This window comes from Nilaparvata lugens, chromosome 3 (genome assembly GCF_014356525.2).
Source record: "Nilaparvata lugens isolate BPH chromosome 3, ASM1435652v1, whole genome shotgun sequence".
NCBI lineage: Eukaryota > Metazoa > Arthropoda > Insecta > Hemiptera > Delphacidae > Nilaparvata > Nilaparvata lugens.
In genome coordinates this window covers 33,142,655-33,163,471 of record NC_052506.1, presented here as the reverse complement: position 1 = coordinate 33,163,471, position 20,817 = coordinate 33,142,655, and the positions used below count along the sequence as shown (strand labels likewise).

Here is a 20,817-nt window from a genome sequence, read left to right as displayed (position 1 = left end):
AGTGGTTGTTTTTCTCCGCCAAGCAGGTAGAGACACGCATTCAATCAATTTCAGCAGACAAGACACTCATCAATTGGAGTTATTATGTGTGAAAAACAAGTGAACGTGAGTGAAAAAGGAAGTGTTCGGATTAAGATTGATGAGAAGTGAATTTCAGTATAGATTAGAATGAGTAGGAAAGTTGTAAACGAATTGATTGGAGTTAGAGTGATAAATAAATGAGTCGAGTCGAGGTATGGATGTATGCAGCTGCTGTACACAATATACGATTATAAGTAGACTAAATATTAGTGTGGCATCAATCAAATGTTTCAGCCGATTATTGGGATGATCAGGAATGTAACATTCATATTTTATCAATAAAATATATATGATCGAACTTGAAAATTGAAAAAAATGGATATAACATAGTTAGATTCATTGATGCTATTGTTTTACACTAATTGTTTGTTTTCGATCATCGTTTGAAGCAATTTGTCAAAGCATTCAATTTCTCAAATGCTTCCATATTATGATAGAATTTTTTTTAAGAAAACTCGTCTCTTCAACGGCTTTCAGGACTCTTCTGAAAGAATTTCAGATTCAATAAATGTTTAGAATATGTAATTGATATCACACTTCAGAAATTTTGTATCTCATCATTCATAACAGTAACAGTAACAGTAACAGTAACTCAAGTAACGTATATCTTAATTTATTTATTTAATGAATGAATGTATAAATGACCACTCGTTTATAAGACTCCCAGAAAAAGTTCTGCAACATTTTTCATGTTGTCAAGATGAAATGATGCATACGATAAAATTTGAAAGTTTTTTCAGCTTTTTCTTATGCCACTCTTCTGTCGCACATTGCTGAATTTTGTTCCAATATATCAGCTAAATTTGAAGTATAGTCTCTTCAAGTAATGAATCGAATAAATCTCATGGTAATCATTAATAAAAAGTACAGTAATGGAAATAAAAAGTAGAATTTATATATTTATATTGATTTAGAATTGATATATTTGTATTGATTCAGAATTGATATATTTATATTGATTGAGAATTGAAGTAATATAAATGGTAGTCTATAATATTACAATATTATAATAGTAAAAATTCTGAATTTCTCACCTGCTTCCATTCTATTTTATCAATGACTTCGTTCTGCACATGGCCACTTTCTTGTACAGGCGGCCTTAGTAGTGATATGTACTGAAAAATAAATGGGAGATAAACTCGAATCAGATTTATTTTCTATGAACATAATGATTTTCTGACATTTTCAATCAGTTTTCAAAGATAATCTTCGGTCAGATTTACGAGAAGTAATTTGTATCCTCCTTTCTAGAGGGGATAGAATAATTTTGTGGAGGAGACTCTGTGAATTATTTATCCAGCAAACATTAGTACTAGGAAACTCCCTCCTTCTCTCTCATTCCCCAACACTTCACATGAATTATTCTTTCTCACTTCTCAACACTTCACTTGACATTTTTGAGTCAGACACTCCTTCGCATATAATCACATATATGTCACTCACACTTATAAAACATGGAATGGAAGAAGTCTTGTTCTCAGGTCCTCCTGTGGAAATACCAACACTCTTCGATTCTAAGCGTTGTTCAAAGGTTGTGTGGCAGAGAGGACCTGTAATCCTAACTCCGCCCTTATTAGAGGCATATAATTCCTATCAATAATCCCTACAAACAGTAGCCTAGCACTTCAAAGCACTATCGAAATTTAATAAGTTTTACGGTTATGAAGGCTTTAAAAAAATGCATCTTGAATAAATTGGAATGATAATCTTATTTGAAAATTATCTATTTAAATCAGCTATTACAAACATTAATTCGCTCAACCAGGTCCTCCTCTATACTGCCGGACCTGAGCCTAGAAAAAAAATGGTCACCGTATGTGTTGGTCTTATGGAAATTTCTACTGACAAAAAATCACTAATCAGCTGTTAGAGAGCGTCTCAGTTTGTCGAAATCTCAGTTCGTCTAGTTCCTGTTTAAAATATCGATGCCGGCCACCACCTACGGCGGCCATTTTTTTTGGTAAGTCCGGTATATAGGAAGTCCTGGCTCAACCTATTTCGATCTAAGAATCATACTATTTGTATCATACTACTAATTTAATTGGAATATTATTTTTCCCAATAATTTCATTCTTCTATAGAATTTGATTCAAAATAGTCATAGAACTAATCGTATCAGAGAATGATTTCTTCTTTGTAATTGGAATGACGATACTCATACATTTTCTTCCAAGTTTAATGAATAATATCATATAAGTACAGAATGGATGCTACTGTCAATCGATCATTTTCATTGCTAGCTCAGATTCTTGAAAACCCTTTTGTAATCCTTGAAAGCATAATATTCCACTCAAATATGAGAAACAAGCTAACTTTGGTAGCAGTATAACGTTACAAGCCCTTAAGTTTGACCCTTCTTCTAAGTTTGCCATCATGTGTATTGGAAGAGAACACTAGATGCTAAAACAGTACTCTTATTTGATTAAGATGTTCGTCCTCAAGGAAATCTTCAAAGGGAGCCAACATCAAAGCTTGGACAAGTTCTATTCAACTTCAAAACTTCGCGAAAACTTTCGGCTAAGGAACTTCAGCTTCAATTTCAATTTCTAGAGTCAAGCCCCAATTTCGATTTAGACGAGATGCAACACGTGAGTCTGGATAATAGAGCTGGATATTAGTTTGTGTAACTTCTGTGTAAACTTTTGAAACTCATGTTTCGATTCCACAATTTAAATTTTGATTTTTATAATTTTCGAATTGTATGTTGATAAAATCGCATTTCTCATTTGATTTTTACAGTTTTTAGCTCAGGATATTGTTGTATATTTTATAGTCTTGATGTGTTTAACAGGACTGCATATGAATGAACTAATTTTCATTACTCTTATCAATTCAACAGTATCAACTTTCTCAACTGTATTCCACCCTGAATCGATGACTTGAAATAACATATTGAAATTGTTATTCTCCTGAGTTGAAGAGTATTTCACTATTCACGAATCAAACAATTTATGTTTGAACATGAAGTTCAAGTTTCAGTTGAATCCCTTACAAGTTTACATTTGTTTGACAATTCTTAGAACAATATAAATACAAAAAATATCATTCCATTAACGATTATTATGAAATCATTATCGTCCCTTCTTATTCACACGAGAATGTGATAAGCAAATAGGTCAACTGTCTCTAGAGTCACTGAATATGAATTCAGCCTCTCAAGTTAAATTCTATGATAAATTTCAAGACGGATGAGGAGACTCTATCTTGGAAATGAAGGGAATATTTTTCTAAATAATAGCATATATTTTCTAATAAATATTTTTCAATTTTTTATGATTATTATCATATTCTTGCACTGTTTGTATAAAGGTGCGTACATACTTATGTGCCACGAACACACCCATCTCACCATCATCTGATGCTATTCTTGTTATATCTGTATTTGTACAGAAACAATGAGAGACAGATATAGTAAGCATAATATGCTTATACATTGCTTGTATATTATATAGTATATATGTGCCGAAATTTATTTATTTTTTCGAAATTATAACTTCTCCAAGATAAAATTTCATTAGAGTGCTGGATTAACGTTGTGATTTTCTCACGGTATCGGAGTAGTTTCATGATGTCATTCCGCACATTACGTAATTAAATTCTGATATTTCCTCTATTGTTTTCAAACGTTTTCCTAGGGTACTTAGAATTGTTGTAAACGCAAAATCATCATGAAAAATCAGTTGAACGTCCATTATATTGCTGAGTCTTCTACTTTGACTGAGGGAATTTTCCTGTATTCTGTCCTTGTTAGTTTTATTCCTTTCTCGTTATATTGATGGAAATTATTGTCGTCCCCACCACGTCCTTTGTAATTTGGTATTTTTAAGGCATAATATTACCAGCCCTGATACCTATTTTTGATCCTGATTCGGTCGACTTGGAGACCTGAACAGGAGACCGCTTTTATATTCTGTAGAGTACAGACATGTTTTCTGAGCTTAATTATTTATTGGCCTGATTGAATAATGTCTTTTCCAGACAGTTTTTCGTTCTCTCCTGGAGACTAAATTTATATTATTGGGAATTATTTATCCCATCAGTTTTGAAATCGCTAATCCTTTTATTAAATTATTAATGGCATAGTTAATTTCCATTCAGAGCGGTTGACTGCTGCACTTTATTATTATTGTAGGCTATGGATTAGTGACAGTCGAAAACCCATTTAAGGGTGAGTAATGAATATTTTCTAGTATTGTTGTATTGTCTTTATTTCGATAATTTTAATTTTACTCAATTTTGCAGTCTTACATCTGAGATGTATGACGATATCCTAATGTACAAGGAAGTTATACTAAATGGAATATATTCCTATTTTTTATTGAAACAGTCATTTATATCTCTGACCTTTTGTAATAAATTGTGAGTAAAGTTTGAAATACTCACTGGTTGTACATCAATTGTAACTCTGTAACTGTTCATCATTCTTTTAACTAGTAATTTCTTTTCATAATCCCATTCATTATAGATTTCAAATTCTACAATTAAAACCTATAATATTCCTCAAGTTTTATATTTAATGTAAATTGTATGTATTGTATTCATTAGATGATTTCTTGAGAAATCATTCATTGAATACAATATTTAGTATGTTATTTATTCTAGCATTACTAAGTAGTTGTGACTTGTGTTGCAGGTTTTTTTTTGTGTGTGTGTGTATTCTTGAATACTCATTCGAGGATCGTGCTGTAAATATGCCTTGCTGTCGAACGAGGGCTTACGAATTCGCCGACCGAGATGGCCGGTGATATCGGACATCTGACCTTGCCGTGCGGGGCAGAAAGACGATCTTCGATCTGACGCCACTAGCCCGATGCCTGGAGGCCATAACCCTTCATCCTCATCCATCACCCTTTGGACACCGGACTCGAGGACGACAGATCTTAGATAAGTACTTGATACCCCCACTACAATATCAGATGTGCCCGTAAATTTGGTCTCTTAAAGACATATTGTATTTGGTCTATTAAAGACATGTGTATTCGGTCTCTTAAAGACATATTGTATTTGGTCTCTTAAAGACATGTGTATTGGGTCTCTTAAAGACAGATTGATTATTAGATTATCCATGTAAAGATGTATTTTGTAATATTCTCTATATTATTCTCATTATTATAAGAGCAGTCAGTCAACCGCATATCTATGTTTTTAATTCCAAGACCTCAAACCACTAGAATTAGGATCACATTATTGATCAGATAAAAATCCGCAGATCTCAGGGTCTAGCACAATTTCAACAACTAAGCCTTCTCCGACAAAATCATTTGTCACCAGGAGTTCGGTTTCATATAATATAATATAGTATGCATCGTTTGATGAAAAATGAATTGGGCGTGTTCGTGGCGCATAAATTGTACGCACCTTATCACTGTGAGAAATTCCTCTTGTTTGTGATAATTTCAAGGATCATGTGTGAAGCATTACAACTCTTTTTTCTTGGCACCTACCAATGAAATAATGAAAAAGTAATATTCAGTCTACAAAGAATATCTATCTCCATTTTGTTTTGTTTCATTTCCATTTATTTGTTCCCAATAATCATTTATTAATTTTGACGAACCTTGCTGCGGTCAACTCTCCGGATCCACTCGAGGTCGGTGATGTCAGAGATGCCTCCATGTACCACCAGCACCCGCCCATTGACGATGGTTCCCAGCGGCAGCCAGCGGTACACGGTGTCGATCTGCTTTAGTAGACGCTCAGCGTTATGCTGTCAACAGACATCACAGTATTGAATTAATATGTTGAATTGAATTGAATGTTCGTTGAATTTTAATTTTCTTGTATTGAATTGATTCCATTAATTTCCATGTATTCACCATGAATTCTACATGAAATTTGAACAAAAAATGTCCAGTGAATTTTTCATAAATAGACCTTGGTTCTCGAGATACAATATGAAGATTTTCCGATATCCTTGAAAAACAGCAAAAAACTGGAAAACTATCAGTCAAAATCCAATCCTAAGGATATGATTGGAAAGAGGAAGAAATTTCCAATAAGTTTCAAATCATTTGCTCCATTGTTGGACGTTTTAAAACATTTTATGAGCGCTGAAAGTTGAAAAAGTAATCTTCTAAACTCGAGCTTGGGATAAGTTCTATACTATAAAAAGCTGGAGTCAGAAAATTGGCTCAAAATAAAGAGAAAATAGCTTAAAGCTTCAGCAATTTTAATTATCTAGGAATGTTTAATTTCTTCAAGGAAAAATGTTTCCAATTCTAGAAATAAGAGAATAAATATTATTTTGCTGTGACTATTTACTGCAACTACGCCCCGTTTTGGAAAGCCAATTTTCTGACTCCAGCTATTGAAAGTCTAGCACTTAGCTGAATCCCCAGCTCGGAAACCGGCCCTACATGTTTTGATTGATTGATTGATTCAATTTTGAAGAGATAAATAAATGAATATCGGGGCACCGAGCTTCGCTCGTTATTTATTTATTGACTTTTGATAAACCGACACAATTCTTTAAAATGATTGGGGAAGTACTAACAGGCACAGCCCAAAACTGTTTCTTTCCCGAATTTTGATTTATACACAATAAATAGTCCCGAAAGTAGGTTATGTTCCATACATTTGAATTCAGGTTCAATTTTCTGTTCAAAAATTTAAAAACAAAAATTTATAATTTAGATTATATACAAACCAAATTGAATAACAAAATAACACTCACTAATCACTTGAAGTTGCCAAATAATGATCAACTTTGAAAATTATGATATACTCTAGTTTAGGAGGATTATCATGTCATGTCAACAAATCAGATTATGTTGATCAAATCGATTAAATTGTCTAGCTAGATAAAATTTCTCGCTGATTATGATTACACAGCTGGAAATAATTCTGTCTCTCTCCCACACAGGCACACGCATCTTCTGTTATCGAGAGACGACGAAATTATCATCTGTTTGCCAAGGATGAATTATCCTTTTAATGTCATTCAGTGAGTTTTCCAAAGAATGAGACCTAGTGCAATCAAATCTTTATATCATAAACCTACTATGTTCCAAATTTCGTGAAAATCGTTAGAGCCGTTTTCGAGATCCATAGAACATAAATAACCAGATATAAAAATAGCCAGATATAAAAATAACCAGATATATGAATACAGAAATTGCTCGCTTAATATAAAAGAATAAAGTCAGAAAATTTTATTCCATGTTCGACGCTTCAACTGGATTGGGACATAACATTAATTTTTAAAAACATATCAACACTTTTAAAAATGCACTAAAAAGAAGAAAATAACTTTTTTGATCACACTTGGTTAAATAAATTTTCAACTTTATATCCCTGAGAAAAATTTCTAATTACAAGTCAAACGATAAAAAGTGTAGCTCAAACATACAGAAATTGCTCGCTTAATAGAATAGGATTATTCATGATTAATATTTAAGCTCAAGAAATACTTTAAACTTCAAAATCAAAAATTTTGAGCCACACTTTTTATCGTTTCACTTACTTGTAATTAGAAATTTTTTTTCAGGGATATAGAGTGAAATTTTTTAACCAAGTGTGATCAAAAAAATTATTTTCTTCTTTTAAGTGAATTTTTAAAAGTGTTGATATTAAAAAAAAAAATTAATGTTATTTTTATCTTTTTAGTTTTCACTTAAAATTATTCACTATCTAAAAATGTGAACAAAATCTCCTAGAAGCAAGTTCTAGACCACACAGAGACTTTGGGAATTTCCTAGTCGCTGAACTAATTAAAATGGTAGTCGAAGATTGTTAGATTTATTTAAATTTTACACTTGTTCACGTGGAGTGTAGTTTATCTTTTTATTAATTTATGGTTATGGCTTTTCGACAGAGAGATCCTGTAAGGATGAGAGTGTAGCTCTCAACACTGGTTCAAAAAAATACATCCATCACAATTATTGCAAAAATAAATTTAGCACTAGCCTACTTGTTCTGCTACAGCTGTATGATAGAATAATATGAATGATCGAACCTATACTGTCAGCGTGCTAAGCAGACTCTCTACCTCCTAGACCACACCGCTCTATGAAGTTCTGATGGGATTTTTTATATACAAGGTTCGAAACAGCAAAATCATGAACAACTCACACTCTTTCCTGTTTTTCGTCCTTGAATCCTTGAATCCTTCAATCAACATTTTACTTGAATTGTAGTGTCAGATGGTACCAATCAGCTACTGAAAACCAGAAGGCTCTATGTGGCCTATGAGCCGAGATATAATCGAAAAACCATGGCACGTTAGATGTTTATCAGAGCAACTAGAATAAAAGTGTTTAATTAAATTGTTGGAAGCTTTTTGAATCGGAATAATCATACAATATTCTATGATAAACTCTTTTGAAATTCCAAGATAACGGAAACTCAAATGAGAAAGTGTTTTTTTGAAATTGAAAATTGAAATTTATTTGCCAAAAAAATCATACATAACAAAAATTTGATATGGACAAGTCTAACAGAAGTCCAATATCTTAAACTAAGGAATAACATAAAATAGAACTTGACTAATCTTGAAAACTTAACATAAAAGTATAATTTTTTAGGCGCCACCAGCAAAAGAAAAAAACATTTTGCTCGCTGGTGAGAGTATTTGTATAAATGAATAAATAAATAAAACAGTAACTTGAAAAAGTATCAAATAGAAAGAATAAACTAGTAAATATATAGATAGCTTGAAAACGATGAAAAACAAAATTGAATGAGAAAAAAAACAACAAATCCAATTGACATTATCACCATTCCGCTCCCAGTGAAGGAAAGAACCTCTCCTTAATCCAAGTATCAATCATTCTATCTCGGACTTTTAACTCAGAATCAAATGGTAAAATATTAATAAATATAGTGCTCATATACATGATCTGTCTTTTTATAAAGCTCAACCTTGAATCATGAAATTATTCATATATTTCAAAGATGTGTCAGGTCTTAAGTTATAAAACGGTTTATCAGTTCTGATAAATGTTTCTTTGTTTTTAACAATATGTTTGAGAAGTCTTTTAAAATGAAGTTACTTATTGTCATTACATTGAATTCAACAAAGAGGGATTCACATGGATATAACCTAGGTTTTTTTTAAATTGTCTTAATAACGTACTTTTGAATTGAAAATAAATTAAGAAGGTGAATGTCATAGGCTCCACCCCATACAACGAAACACTGTACAAAACCATAGTATGTCATCCTAAGACTTTCCAAGTTGAAAATATTGTTAATTTTGTAAAATTTATAGTTTGCATATTTGAGTTTATTGCGAAGGAAAGTTATGTGTGGACTCCACCTCAGATATTCGTCTATTATTACACCCAGATATTTAATATTTCATTAACTTTTTCAATAGATGGGCAGTCACAGGTGAGAGTGTCTGTACAGTTCAAATGCAACTTCATTCTAAATTCTGCATTAGGTTGGCCACCTGCATTTGTAGCAAAATTTATGAATTTGGTTTTAGATATATTAAGACTAAGGGTATTCGAGTCCAACCATTTTTTGACTATATTCATGTCATCCTCAGCAACTTTAAAAACATCCGTCCAACTCTCATGCAAAAATATGATGTCTGTATCATCAGCAAAAGAAACTATTTTACCATTATTAAGACTGAGTTTAGGGAGATCATTTACATACAAAAGAAGAAGAAGCGGGGATAAAACTGTTCCTTGAGGCAATCCAAAAGGGGATAACCGCACAGCACTCTCACATGAGTTTAAATTGTTTAATGGAAGAGTTTGCGACCTATCACACAAATAGCTTTTCAAAAAATCAAGAGCAATGCCTCTTATTCCTAGATTTTCTATCTTTCTAAATAAATTATCATTAGTAACCGTATTGAAAGCCTTCGAAAGATCAAGAAAAACAGCTATTGTCTTTTTATCTATTTATTTATTTATTCCAAGAAAACGAAGAAAGACTCACAGACAAACTCCAGTACAATCCTTAATGACATATATGATAGTATAACATTATAATAACATACAAAAAAGAAAATAATATCGCACTTCATGAAATATTCACGATTCAGTATAACTAATAAGATTATAAGATAACGATGTTTGGGTTAGATTCCGGAAAGTTAGTGAAGGGGTATTGGATGAAAGATACATATAGAAAGAAGAAACATTTGGGAAATAGAGAGTTAGTGTTGGAGCTCAAAAATAATAATTTATTCATCAATTGAGCAGCATAATTTTTCACAAGATTTTTGATGTATTGTAGCGACCACAGAATGGGGGGGTCAAGGAATGGATTTAGTCTATTGTTCTTTTCAGGTAGGAATTGAAATGGTGATCGGTTCTGACAAACGGTATTTGAAATAGCATATTAAGTTTTGGGCTATTGCATGGAACATGAAAATTTAACAAATTGATGAAATCTGGCATGAATATATTATTATTTAGAATTTCATATAATAACATTAATGCTCTAATGGATCTTCTGGTTTTCAATTTTTGTACTTTAAATGTTGACCTTAAGGTTTCAGTGGAAAAAGCTACTGGACAAAATGTAATGTACTTTTTGAAATAGAGATACCTTAATAATTTATTTTGAATAATCTCCAAATCATTAAAGGCAGTGCTCTGTGATGGCTACCAAACAAGTGCTGCATACTCTAGCTTGCTCCTCACTGTTACATTATAAATATTCAATATGACCTCACATCTAGTAAAGGGCTTACAATTATGAAAAATGAACCCTAGTGATCTATTTGCCGAATGCATGACATGAGCCAAATGATCCCTGTATTCAAGTGCTGGGTCCATCAGGACTCCCAGGTCTTTCATACTCGTTACTCTGTCCAGAAAAGTATCATTTATTTTATAACTATACTGTCTAGGCATTTTTGGCGGGTGAAGATCATGAACTTGGCTTTTGAAATATTGATTTCTAATTCATCCACTTCACACAACCTCTGAACACCGTCCAAATCCCGCTGCAAGAAGGTACAATCATGAATATCAGATATCGGTTTGTAGAGCTTAACATCATCAGCAAACAGCAGAATACCGGACTTTTCAATGTAATCAGGAAGATCATTTATTTGTAATAAAAACAATAATAGGCCAAGATTTGATCCCTGAGGGACACCTGATGTGTTGGTGAAATCAAGAGACCTCTGATTATTGTATAATACATAAGATTTCCTATCATAGAGATTTAAAAAAATTAATAAGGCTTTCAGACAGTCCGAAACCTCTCATCTTATTTAAAAGTACTTTGAAATTTACTGTATCAAATGCTTGTTTATAATCTTAATAAATTACATTTTCACAAAGTATAATTGTGTCGAGAAAATAAATAATAATATTATTAAAAGACACTCGGCTATCAGCAAGCTGGCTGACCGCGGAGATAAAGAGGGTACTGATGGCGCACCATCTTCCGCGCATCAAGAGGATTCTCACCGCCTCTGGCGATGTTATCACGACGCGACCTTGTACATCTAGTTCAGAGGAAACAGATTGGGAAAACTGCAGCAAATTAGTATGATCGCGAAGGCATGAACCCATGCTGAAAAGGGGAAATTACAGGCTTTACGAGATTGAATACTCTACTGTAAAGTATATACTCAAATACCTTGCTTGCTGAGTTCAAAAAAGCAATAGGTCGAAAGTTTCCGATTATATTTTTATCACCAGATTTGTGGATGGGTGTTATCCTAGCAACTTTCCATTTTGTAGGATATTTATTTGATTTGAGAGCCAAGTTTAAGATGAATTTCAAGGGTCTAGTGAGTATATCCTTACATCCTTTTATTATACCATCTCCATCTTGTACAAAAATGAAGTTACAACTATCTTCATGGAGTTGAGGCATTAACCATTCGGTTAACATGTCCAGATAAATTCTTCCGGTTACTGATGGTTCTTGGAAGAAGAAAGGCCCGTAAACCGTTTCACAAGATAAAGCGCAAAACACGTTCACTTTAGGAGAATCGCGTATATGCTGTACAGTCTCTCTTGGGTTTTCTGTTCCCCATACTCGTACATTATGTCTGTTAACTTTTCTACTAATGTGAAAAGTGCATTCATCACTGAAAATTAGGCGATTAAACAATGTGTCGTCATTTTCAAGACAATGTTGCATCTCTTGACAAAAATTTTTACGTACAACTTTATCATTGTCATTTAAACTTTGTACTAACTGCAATTTATAAGGTATCATTTTCAAACGTTTCCGCAGAATTTTCCACACAGTAGGTTGAGGAATTTGCAATTCTAAACTCGCTGATCTATTCGATTTTCCTGGACTTCGTACAAAAGCATCACGAACACTATCAATTTTTTCTTCTGTAACAGAAGGTCTTCCAGTACTCTTCTTCTTACACACACATCCACTGCTTTCAAAACGTTCATACCAGTCATAAATTGATTGCCTTGTTGGTGGTGGTTTACCGTATTTTGTTCTGAAATGACGCTGGACAACAGTAACAGAGTTTGTTTTGGCTAATTTATTCAAGAACACAATAAGCTTTCTCCACTTGAGTAGCGGCCATATTGTTAAACTAAACTGGCTGTTGTAACACGGAGCAGCCAACAATAGCCAGCAACAGTTCTACCAACATAAACTTTAAGAAATTCCCTACAAACCTATATCACTTACTATGTTGGAGTACACCAGTTTAATTTTGTACAGGCTATTGGAGTTGTCTATTTCATTTGTAATCACCCGGTATATCCTGGCACTCCATCAGGTCCACAAGAGCGTGTGGCTTTCAGGTTATCTATGGCTGAGCTGACTTCTTCCTCAGAGATAAATTTTATTTGAAGTTTATCAAGAGGTGGAAGAATGTAATTAATATTATTTGCTTCATTGAGGATTTCGGGAGGCGAAGTATCATTATTGCTATTGCAATTAATATAGGTTGAACAAAAATAATCAGCAAACGCCTGAGGCACCTCCTGATTAGTATATTTTTGTTCACATTTTTGTATATATTTATGTTCATACTGTCAATTACTATCCTCGAAAAATGACTTAGTGCATCTTCTGAACCTTTGTTTGTCTGAAAACCGAATTGATTTGTCTAAAGAATATCATATTCAATCAGATAATCGAATAAGTGTTTTTTAAATAATTTTTCAGTCATTTAAGCTTAATTACTAAGTAGACTCATAGGCCTATAATTGAAGGATCATTCCTATCACCTTTTTTAAAAATTAGCTTAATTCTGGCAATTTTAAAATGACTTGGAAAAGAAGCTTTAGTGAGAATAGTGTTTACAATATGAGCAATTGGTAAGGATATAAACTCAGCTATCTGTTTTAAAGTAACGCTGCTAATTTCATCAATTCCAGGACTATAGTGAGGTCCACGTTATAATGACAGTAGTTGTTCAAATTTGGAATTGATATCCTTGTCTATCATTCGACAAAGCTGGTGGTACTATCCTTTTCTAGCTCCACAACGATGCCAATTATGTTTTTGACAGTGTAGAAATATAATTAATTAATGCAGAGAATCGGCATCGCTATTCTCCTATCTTTATCCACTGCCATTATAACGTGGACCTCACTATAGCAATATTCTTCAAAGTTTTCATTGTATCCTCCACTTCAAGAGAAGAAAATGGAATTAAAAACAACGTATTAGCAAAGTTATGTCTGGGTTTAGAATATTTTAGATCTGAATGACTATTTGTCTTTAAAATTGACCGAGCATGTATCTCCCCGACATGAGTTAAAACGTTGTTTAAAGTCTCTGGATCAATATTAATTTCTTCACTTTCTACAGACTTTTTGTTTATGATTTCATTTACTCTTTTCCAGAGCTTTTCAGTATTACCTTTGCAATTGTTTGATTCTTATAATATATTTCCATAGCAATTTTTATTGATTCATCTAGTATTTTCTTAAAATTCTTCAAGTCTTGCTTTAGTTTTAAATTCAGTGGTTTTTTTCAGCCGTTCATACATTTTATCTTTAGTATTTATCGAATTTCTGAGTCCAGGAACAATCCATGGATTCAATGGTCCACTTTTATGGGATATAGATATTTCATAAGTAACCAGTTGGATATGGTTGGAAAAAGTATTTAGGAAATGTTGTACCAAAACTATTAAGTTTGTTGAATTCTCCTTTATCCCGCCACTGGACTATTTTGGTGTGCTATTCACTTCCTCAGAGCACTTTATTCTATTCTAAGGGCCGGTTTCCGAGCTCGGGATCTATAATTTCTGGACTTACAGAGTCCAGGACTAAAATAAGCTCTCGGGTCTAAATTGACTTTCTGAGTCACGATTTTATCTTCCAAGCTCCGGAGTCTATCAAGTTCTCGACTTATTTGAGTCCATGACTTTAACGCAGTAAACGTGAGGGAAATTCACAATATTTTGCAGTTGTATTGTTGGCAATATAGCAAAACGGAAACAGCTGATTACAGCGGGACAATTCAAATGAGCATGCTCTCCAAACTATATTGTAAAAATACGTTTCGATTTCTTTGTAGGCCTATAATTCAAAGCAAAAACTTTGAAAGGTGAATGAATGAACATTTAATTTCACGTTATGCTATTATTGATCATTGATCCAGTGATTTTGGAATAAAATATTATTTAGGCTATTGAGTTTGAAAACGTATTAGTTTTGAAAAAAACTGAAGTAATAATTTATTATTGTTATTATTAATATGTTGAATATGACATTGAATAATAACATACAGATTGGAATACAAATTCCAAGGCAATCCTTGTATTATTTGCTTGAACATTTTTAGGTTATGTCACAGTCGTAAAATGAGGTTAGTTTTTTACGCATATTTCTGATACAATTTTATTCCGAAATGAACTTGCAAACTATGAACTATGAATTTAGATGAACTAATCCAAATAATTTAGGTATTCCATGATATCTATTTGGCTTTTAATCTACTTCAAAACAATAACTGAATTGTGTTTGCTCAGTTAAGTCTAGAACTTGAATTCAAACTCTACCCCAGTCGAGGGTTTAAAATCACGCTGTCTTAAGTCTGGACTTAACGATTTTTGATAAATCCTTGACTCGGAAAGAGGGGAGAATCTAATTTAAGTCCTGGACTTATAAGACCTTCACTCAGAAAGCGAAATTATAAACTTCAGGGTCTAACATGATCTCTAAACTCCAGAGTCTATTTAAGTCCTCAACTACGTTAACGCTCTGACTCGGAAAGCCAATTTTCTGACTCCATAGTTTAAAGCCAGTTAAAGTCTAGAACTTAGCTGAATCCCGAGCTCGGAAACCGGCCCTAAGAGTTTTATGCTGTTATGTCTCAAGCTTATCATATTCCAGGTAGAAATTAAATTAACAGCACTTTGAATACTCAAAAGATTGAGTAAATCGATGAGCAGAATGCGCTATCAGCTTTGTGATAATACGATAATATGATCATCCCCGTTAGCGATGCCCTTGTAATAGGATACATTACCAGATCGCAGTATTTCTACTGAAGTCAATCCACTTGATCATCTCCAAAGTACAAACGCACTTGATTCGAGGAGCAGGGTATGCAACCCCGCCGTACATGCCTGTTTCAAACAGCTATGATTCAGAAGTAAAGAATAATTCTCTTGTTAAGAACTGTCCCAACGAAAATTATATGAACATTGAAAAATTGTATAATATATTAATGCTCGTAGTTTATACACAACAATTACTGCTACAAAAAATGAAAGTGACATGTCATTAGGGTCTGTATTATTCTTAGTGTACATGAGAATGAGAAATATCTTCAATCAACCATTCTATCTTTAACTGTCTTATAGCTTTCTTGCTTCCGATCCACCTCTATCTTTCTCTGGTGAAATATTATAATAGTAATAGAACTCTTCTACTGTATTACTGTATCTGTCTGGCTGTCTCTCTCTTTCTCTCTTGTGTTTACATCCTACTATTCTGGGTTGCACAGAATGAGATCAATTTTAACTCAGGATAAGTTTGATATATATATATTTTTTCATACAAACGAAAAACAAATGATTCCAATGTGATTTGAAATATTGGGGTTTTCCTATGTTCAAAAAGAATACGAGTATTGTTCAACTCCAAGTGTACTATCTTCAAGATTCAAGAAATTTCACCATTCTAGCATGAAAAGTGTAAGACTCATGAATCAGGCCACTCAATGATAAAATCTAAGAAGCAAAGCTATACGTGCAGATATCCATAGAAGAAGGACTTCTGAGTAAAATGCATTCCAGGTAGAGTGCTGCATTGGTATAGCTTTCGTCGACCAGATATCAATTAAACCAAGAGTAACATTGAACCAATAGCATTGATAATATACTTCATGAGATGAGAAAGATCGATTAACTGTAAACTCCAGAAGAAGACCAAATTCCAAAGATTTATACAATCGACTATGAGATGACAAATTGTAACTTCAAATAAGGCTGACAATTTTCCACTCACTGATTGAGAAAACTTAGATTTTCCAATTAATTTACAAACAGTCATTTATCGTTAATGGTTCATTACACAGAAGAAATAATTAATGAGTTCCGGGCCTAGGCTAAATGATAAGAAAATGAACGAGAATCGAGCTGAGGATCTAATGCTAGATGAAAAATCCAATTGACTCGGATTCAACCTGACTAGAGGGACGAGCTCAAAAGAGAAAGAAAGAGTGAAAGGTAGCGAGGAAGAGAGTGAAAGGAGATGGGAGGAGGTGAGAGAAAGGAGAAAGATAAAGAGTTGAAAAGAGTAAGATCATAAGAGGGAGAAGGAGAGGGAAGCTTTCTCTCATCTCTCTCAATGAGCGAAAGAACTTGGAAGAAATTAATTGCTTTCTGGTACAATTCACCAGTCTTCTGATGTAGAAAAATGTTTCTACTACTTGTAATCTCAAACATTGGAAATACATCGAGAAAAATAAAATCCCTGAGCTGCTTCATTCGATATTCTCTCCCCTCTTTTACATCTTTCCTCTTATCGGCTTCAATTCTGTTGTCGGCTAATTTAATTTATAGCTGCAATTAAGAAGAAAAGAAAGGGAGCAGTTTCCAGCGTTGATTCATCACTTCAATTCAAAAGAAAAATCTTCAATCGAATTAGAAATGTCTGTTCATCTTTATGTAACAGAAGTGGTTGAATGCTCATGAATGAAATTATTCTCAATTATGCCATAATTTCTACCAGGATTTACATTTATCTCTATGTATACTAGCAATATTCATTTTAATTCAAAACTATGATTTAATAAATAAGTAGAAACCTTATCAAATAGTAGCTAAGCCATTATAAATAACTTATTTGAAATATTTAGGATATCGATATAATACAGCAATGCCTAAGGATGAATCTATAATCATACAAACTTGCTTTAAATTTTTTTCATTCAGTCTAATAGTTCCTGTTCCTTAGATTTGGAATAATGAATAAAATTTGTAATCTATTGATTGAGAGATCATTTCATAATCAAATTATCTATAGAAAAATAATACCTGCACTGTTTACATAGATTTCTATCACTGAAAGATTTTGCCATCCCAAGCCAAGCTTAATTGAAGCAAAGAACAGAAGTCTGTCGCCAGAGAGTAAATTGGATTTATAGACTAGAAACCCCACACCCCTGTAATAGCAATTCTCGTATAATATTGAATTTTCTAAGTCTAGGTTCTGCAACTATTCATCCATGTACAACTATCGACTAGCAATATGAGAGAATTGAGGTTTTAAGTATCGAAATTTACCATAATAATTGAGGTTTCCCTTTGACAGCAATTATTAATAATAATAATAATCCTTTCCTTTTTCCCTTTTTTCTTCGTCCTGGTACCCCCAGAAGAAGGGAGTTTATTATAGAAAATATAACAGACAAAAATGAAAAATACACTTATAAAAAGAAATCTTACAAACAAAACAAATGACGAATAATAAAAAAGCAAGAATGACAGAAGATAAGAAAAATTCCATTTCAGTGGAAAATTTCAAAAATTATAAACCAGACGAAATATAAATTCTCCAAAACCATCTAAAGAAGGTTTATTATTATCATTATTATTCTATTCTCTTCTATTCTATTCTGATAATTGATTGAGCGAAGTGAGGTCTAAGATTCAAGTCGACGGTTTGGCATTTCTCTTAATGTTTAAATGTTTGGATGTTTAAATTATTTATTATTTATTTATTTATTTATACGTGGATACAATAACAAATCATATAAATATGATTGGGAAGGAACAACAGGCTTGGCCCAAAACTATTCCATTCCCAAATTTTGATTACAAGTCCAAAAAATAGGTTATGTTTGTTCTTTAAGAAGTTCAAGGTCAACTTTCGTCCAAAATAAATATGAGATGCAAATTTTAAATTTAGAAAAATTAAAACACTAAATTATAGTTAAATATTACACTTAATTATCACTGCACATTGTATTAATTAAGTTATTTTATGAATTTTGAAGCCAAAAATACACACAAATTCTCACTAAGAACAGCTGAACATAAAATTGTTTATATGTTGCGCATTTACGGAAAACGCGGTTATAGATTTTCATGAAATTTGACAGGTATGCTCCTTTTTTAATTGCGCGTCGACGTATATACAAGTTTTTTTTTTGGAAATTTTGCATTTCAAGGATAATATAAAAGGAAAAAGGAGCCTCCTCCATACGCCAATATTAGATTAAAAAATCTGGTGTGGCGCACTCACACAACTTTCCTTGCCGTTATGAGAATTGATCACCTGACGCTAGTGCTCTCGCGCATCTCAAGTCTACTTATAAACAAAGATCTGAGCCAGCTGGTGACAGGAGAATAGCGCTGGAGACATACGAGGTCTGCTATCTCTCCATAGTGAATGATATAATAGAATCAACAGTTGCCAACAGTTTGCAATTGGATGATCACATTTTCTCGAATTTCGAGCTTATTTTCAATTTTAGGTGAATATGTTGCTGAGCATTAATTGTAGAGATTTTCATGCTCAATCATTCCCACTCGAATTTTTTTGTTTAAATTGTATCTGAAGCCTGATAATTGGGAATCTAAAATCAAACTTTGCATAGATGGGGCGGAGCTCCTGAAATTTTTACAGATATGGGACTTGTGGCAGTTGATAGAGCATATCAATAACTATTTTAGGTATGAATTTAATCAAAATCGTTGAAGCCGCTTTCGAGAAAATCGCGAAAACCCCTGTTTTCGACAACATTTTCTTCATTTTAGCCGCCATCTTGAATTGCATTTGATCGAAATTGTTCGTGTCGGATCCTTATATTGTAAGGACCTTAAGTTCCAAATTTCAGGTCATTCCGTTGAATGGGAGATGAGATATCGTGTACACAGACGCACATACACTCATACACACACACACACACACCACACACACACACACACACACACACACACACACACACACACACACACACACACACACACACACACACACACACACACACACACACACACACACACAGACAGACCAATACCCAAAAACCACTCTTTTTGGACTCAGGGGACCTTGAAACGTATAGAAATTTAGAAATTGGGGTACCTTAATTTTTTTTCAGAAAGCAATACTTTCCTTACCTATGGTAATAGAGCAAGGAAAGTAAAATCAGACTAGAATTATTCATCATAAATCAGCTGACAAGTGATTACACAGATGTGTGGAGAAGCCAGTCTATTGCTGTATTTCCATAAGGTCTATAGTTTCAATCTTGTGGATAAGAATACTGCGTGAGGTCTACTGTTCACAGAACTACTAGTAATAATAATAATAATAATAATTTTAATTTCAATTTATTTCATTTAAAGTTACATAGTATCATATATATGTATATATACAGTGTTTTGTTGCTAATTGAGGAGTATTCAAATTTCATACTTCATCATAATAGCTATACACTCTATAATAATACTACAAATGAAAATTTTTGTAAAGTGTTCAATAAATTAAATTAAAAGTCTATTATAGTTTCCATCTGGGATTTGATATTCAAAGTTCTAACTTCTACCACTTGAACCACAACATTAGTCACTCTATAATCTACTAAATCGGTGCTCAACCTTGCAGACATTATTGTCTCTTGCATTCAGGTGGCTGTGAACAGCTGAGCCAACACGCACATCCATATAATAAGAGAGAGTAGGGTTGTGTTTGTTTGTGTGTTCCTTTGTTCCAATCAAAACATGTCAACTTGTGGATTGCATACCGGAAAAACGGGAATGAGTAAGATCTCCAAATTTTGCACATAGATTCTAAAAATATCAATCTCGTGCACCTGGAAGCCCAAATTTCGATTTTCCTTCTAGATGAGTCAGAATTAAAGCTCAAACTTCATTCATGCTACTGTACATGAAGTTCTATTTACGTCATAGGCTACATTGTCGTTGTTGTAGCCCAGAAGTGTGTTTTTTTATAAGGAGGTTTTATAATTCTGTTACAAGACAATTATTTTTGAACGGAGGCGTGTAGCGCAATGGTAAAACGCTCGCTTTCGGAGCGATGGTTCCTCTGTTCGAATCCTGATTCTTCCCAATTTTTTTGTTCTTAATTTTTTCCCTCAAAACGTATTATTATAAATTATTCTTTGAAGGAATTTGTTTTCATTACAATTGAACTAGGATTTTACAAATAATTATTTTTAATGTAAAAGTTTGCCACCAGTACAAATGAAATGGACATAGTATCTTCATGCTGTAGGCCATCATTGAATTTCATATAAAAACATGAATAGATCACAATAAAATAGGTAATAAGTCATATACTACAGTTATAATGTACTATCAGACACAAATTCGCAGTGAAACGAATATTTTATGTATTTTGTTTGGAATTGGGAAAA

At 33.0% G+C, this 20,817-nt stretch overlaps 1 protein-coding gene across 1 annotated transcript in view; it reads right to left on the bottom strand.

The window, feature by feature from the left end:
• The window catches only part of LOC111052624 (serine/threonine-protein phosphatase rdgC), a 262,290-nt gene that overhangs the window by 39,177 nt on the left and 202,296 nt on the right, over nt 1-20,817 (bottom strand). The window contains 2 exon segments of the mRNA XM_039423565.1: nt 1,116-1,196; nt 5,639-5,788. Coding sequence (XP_039279499.1) covers nt 1,116-1,196; nt 5,639-5,788 — 231 coding nt within the window.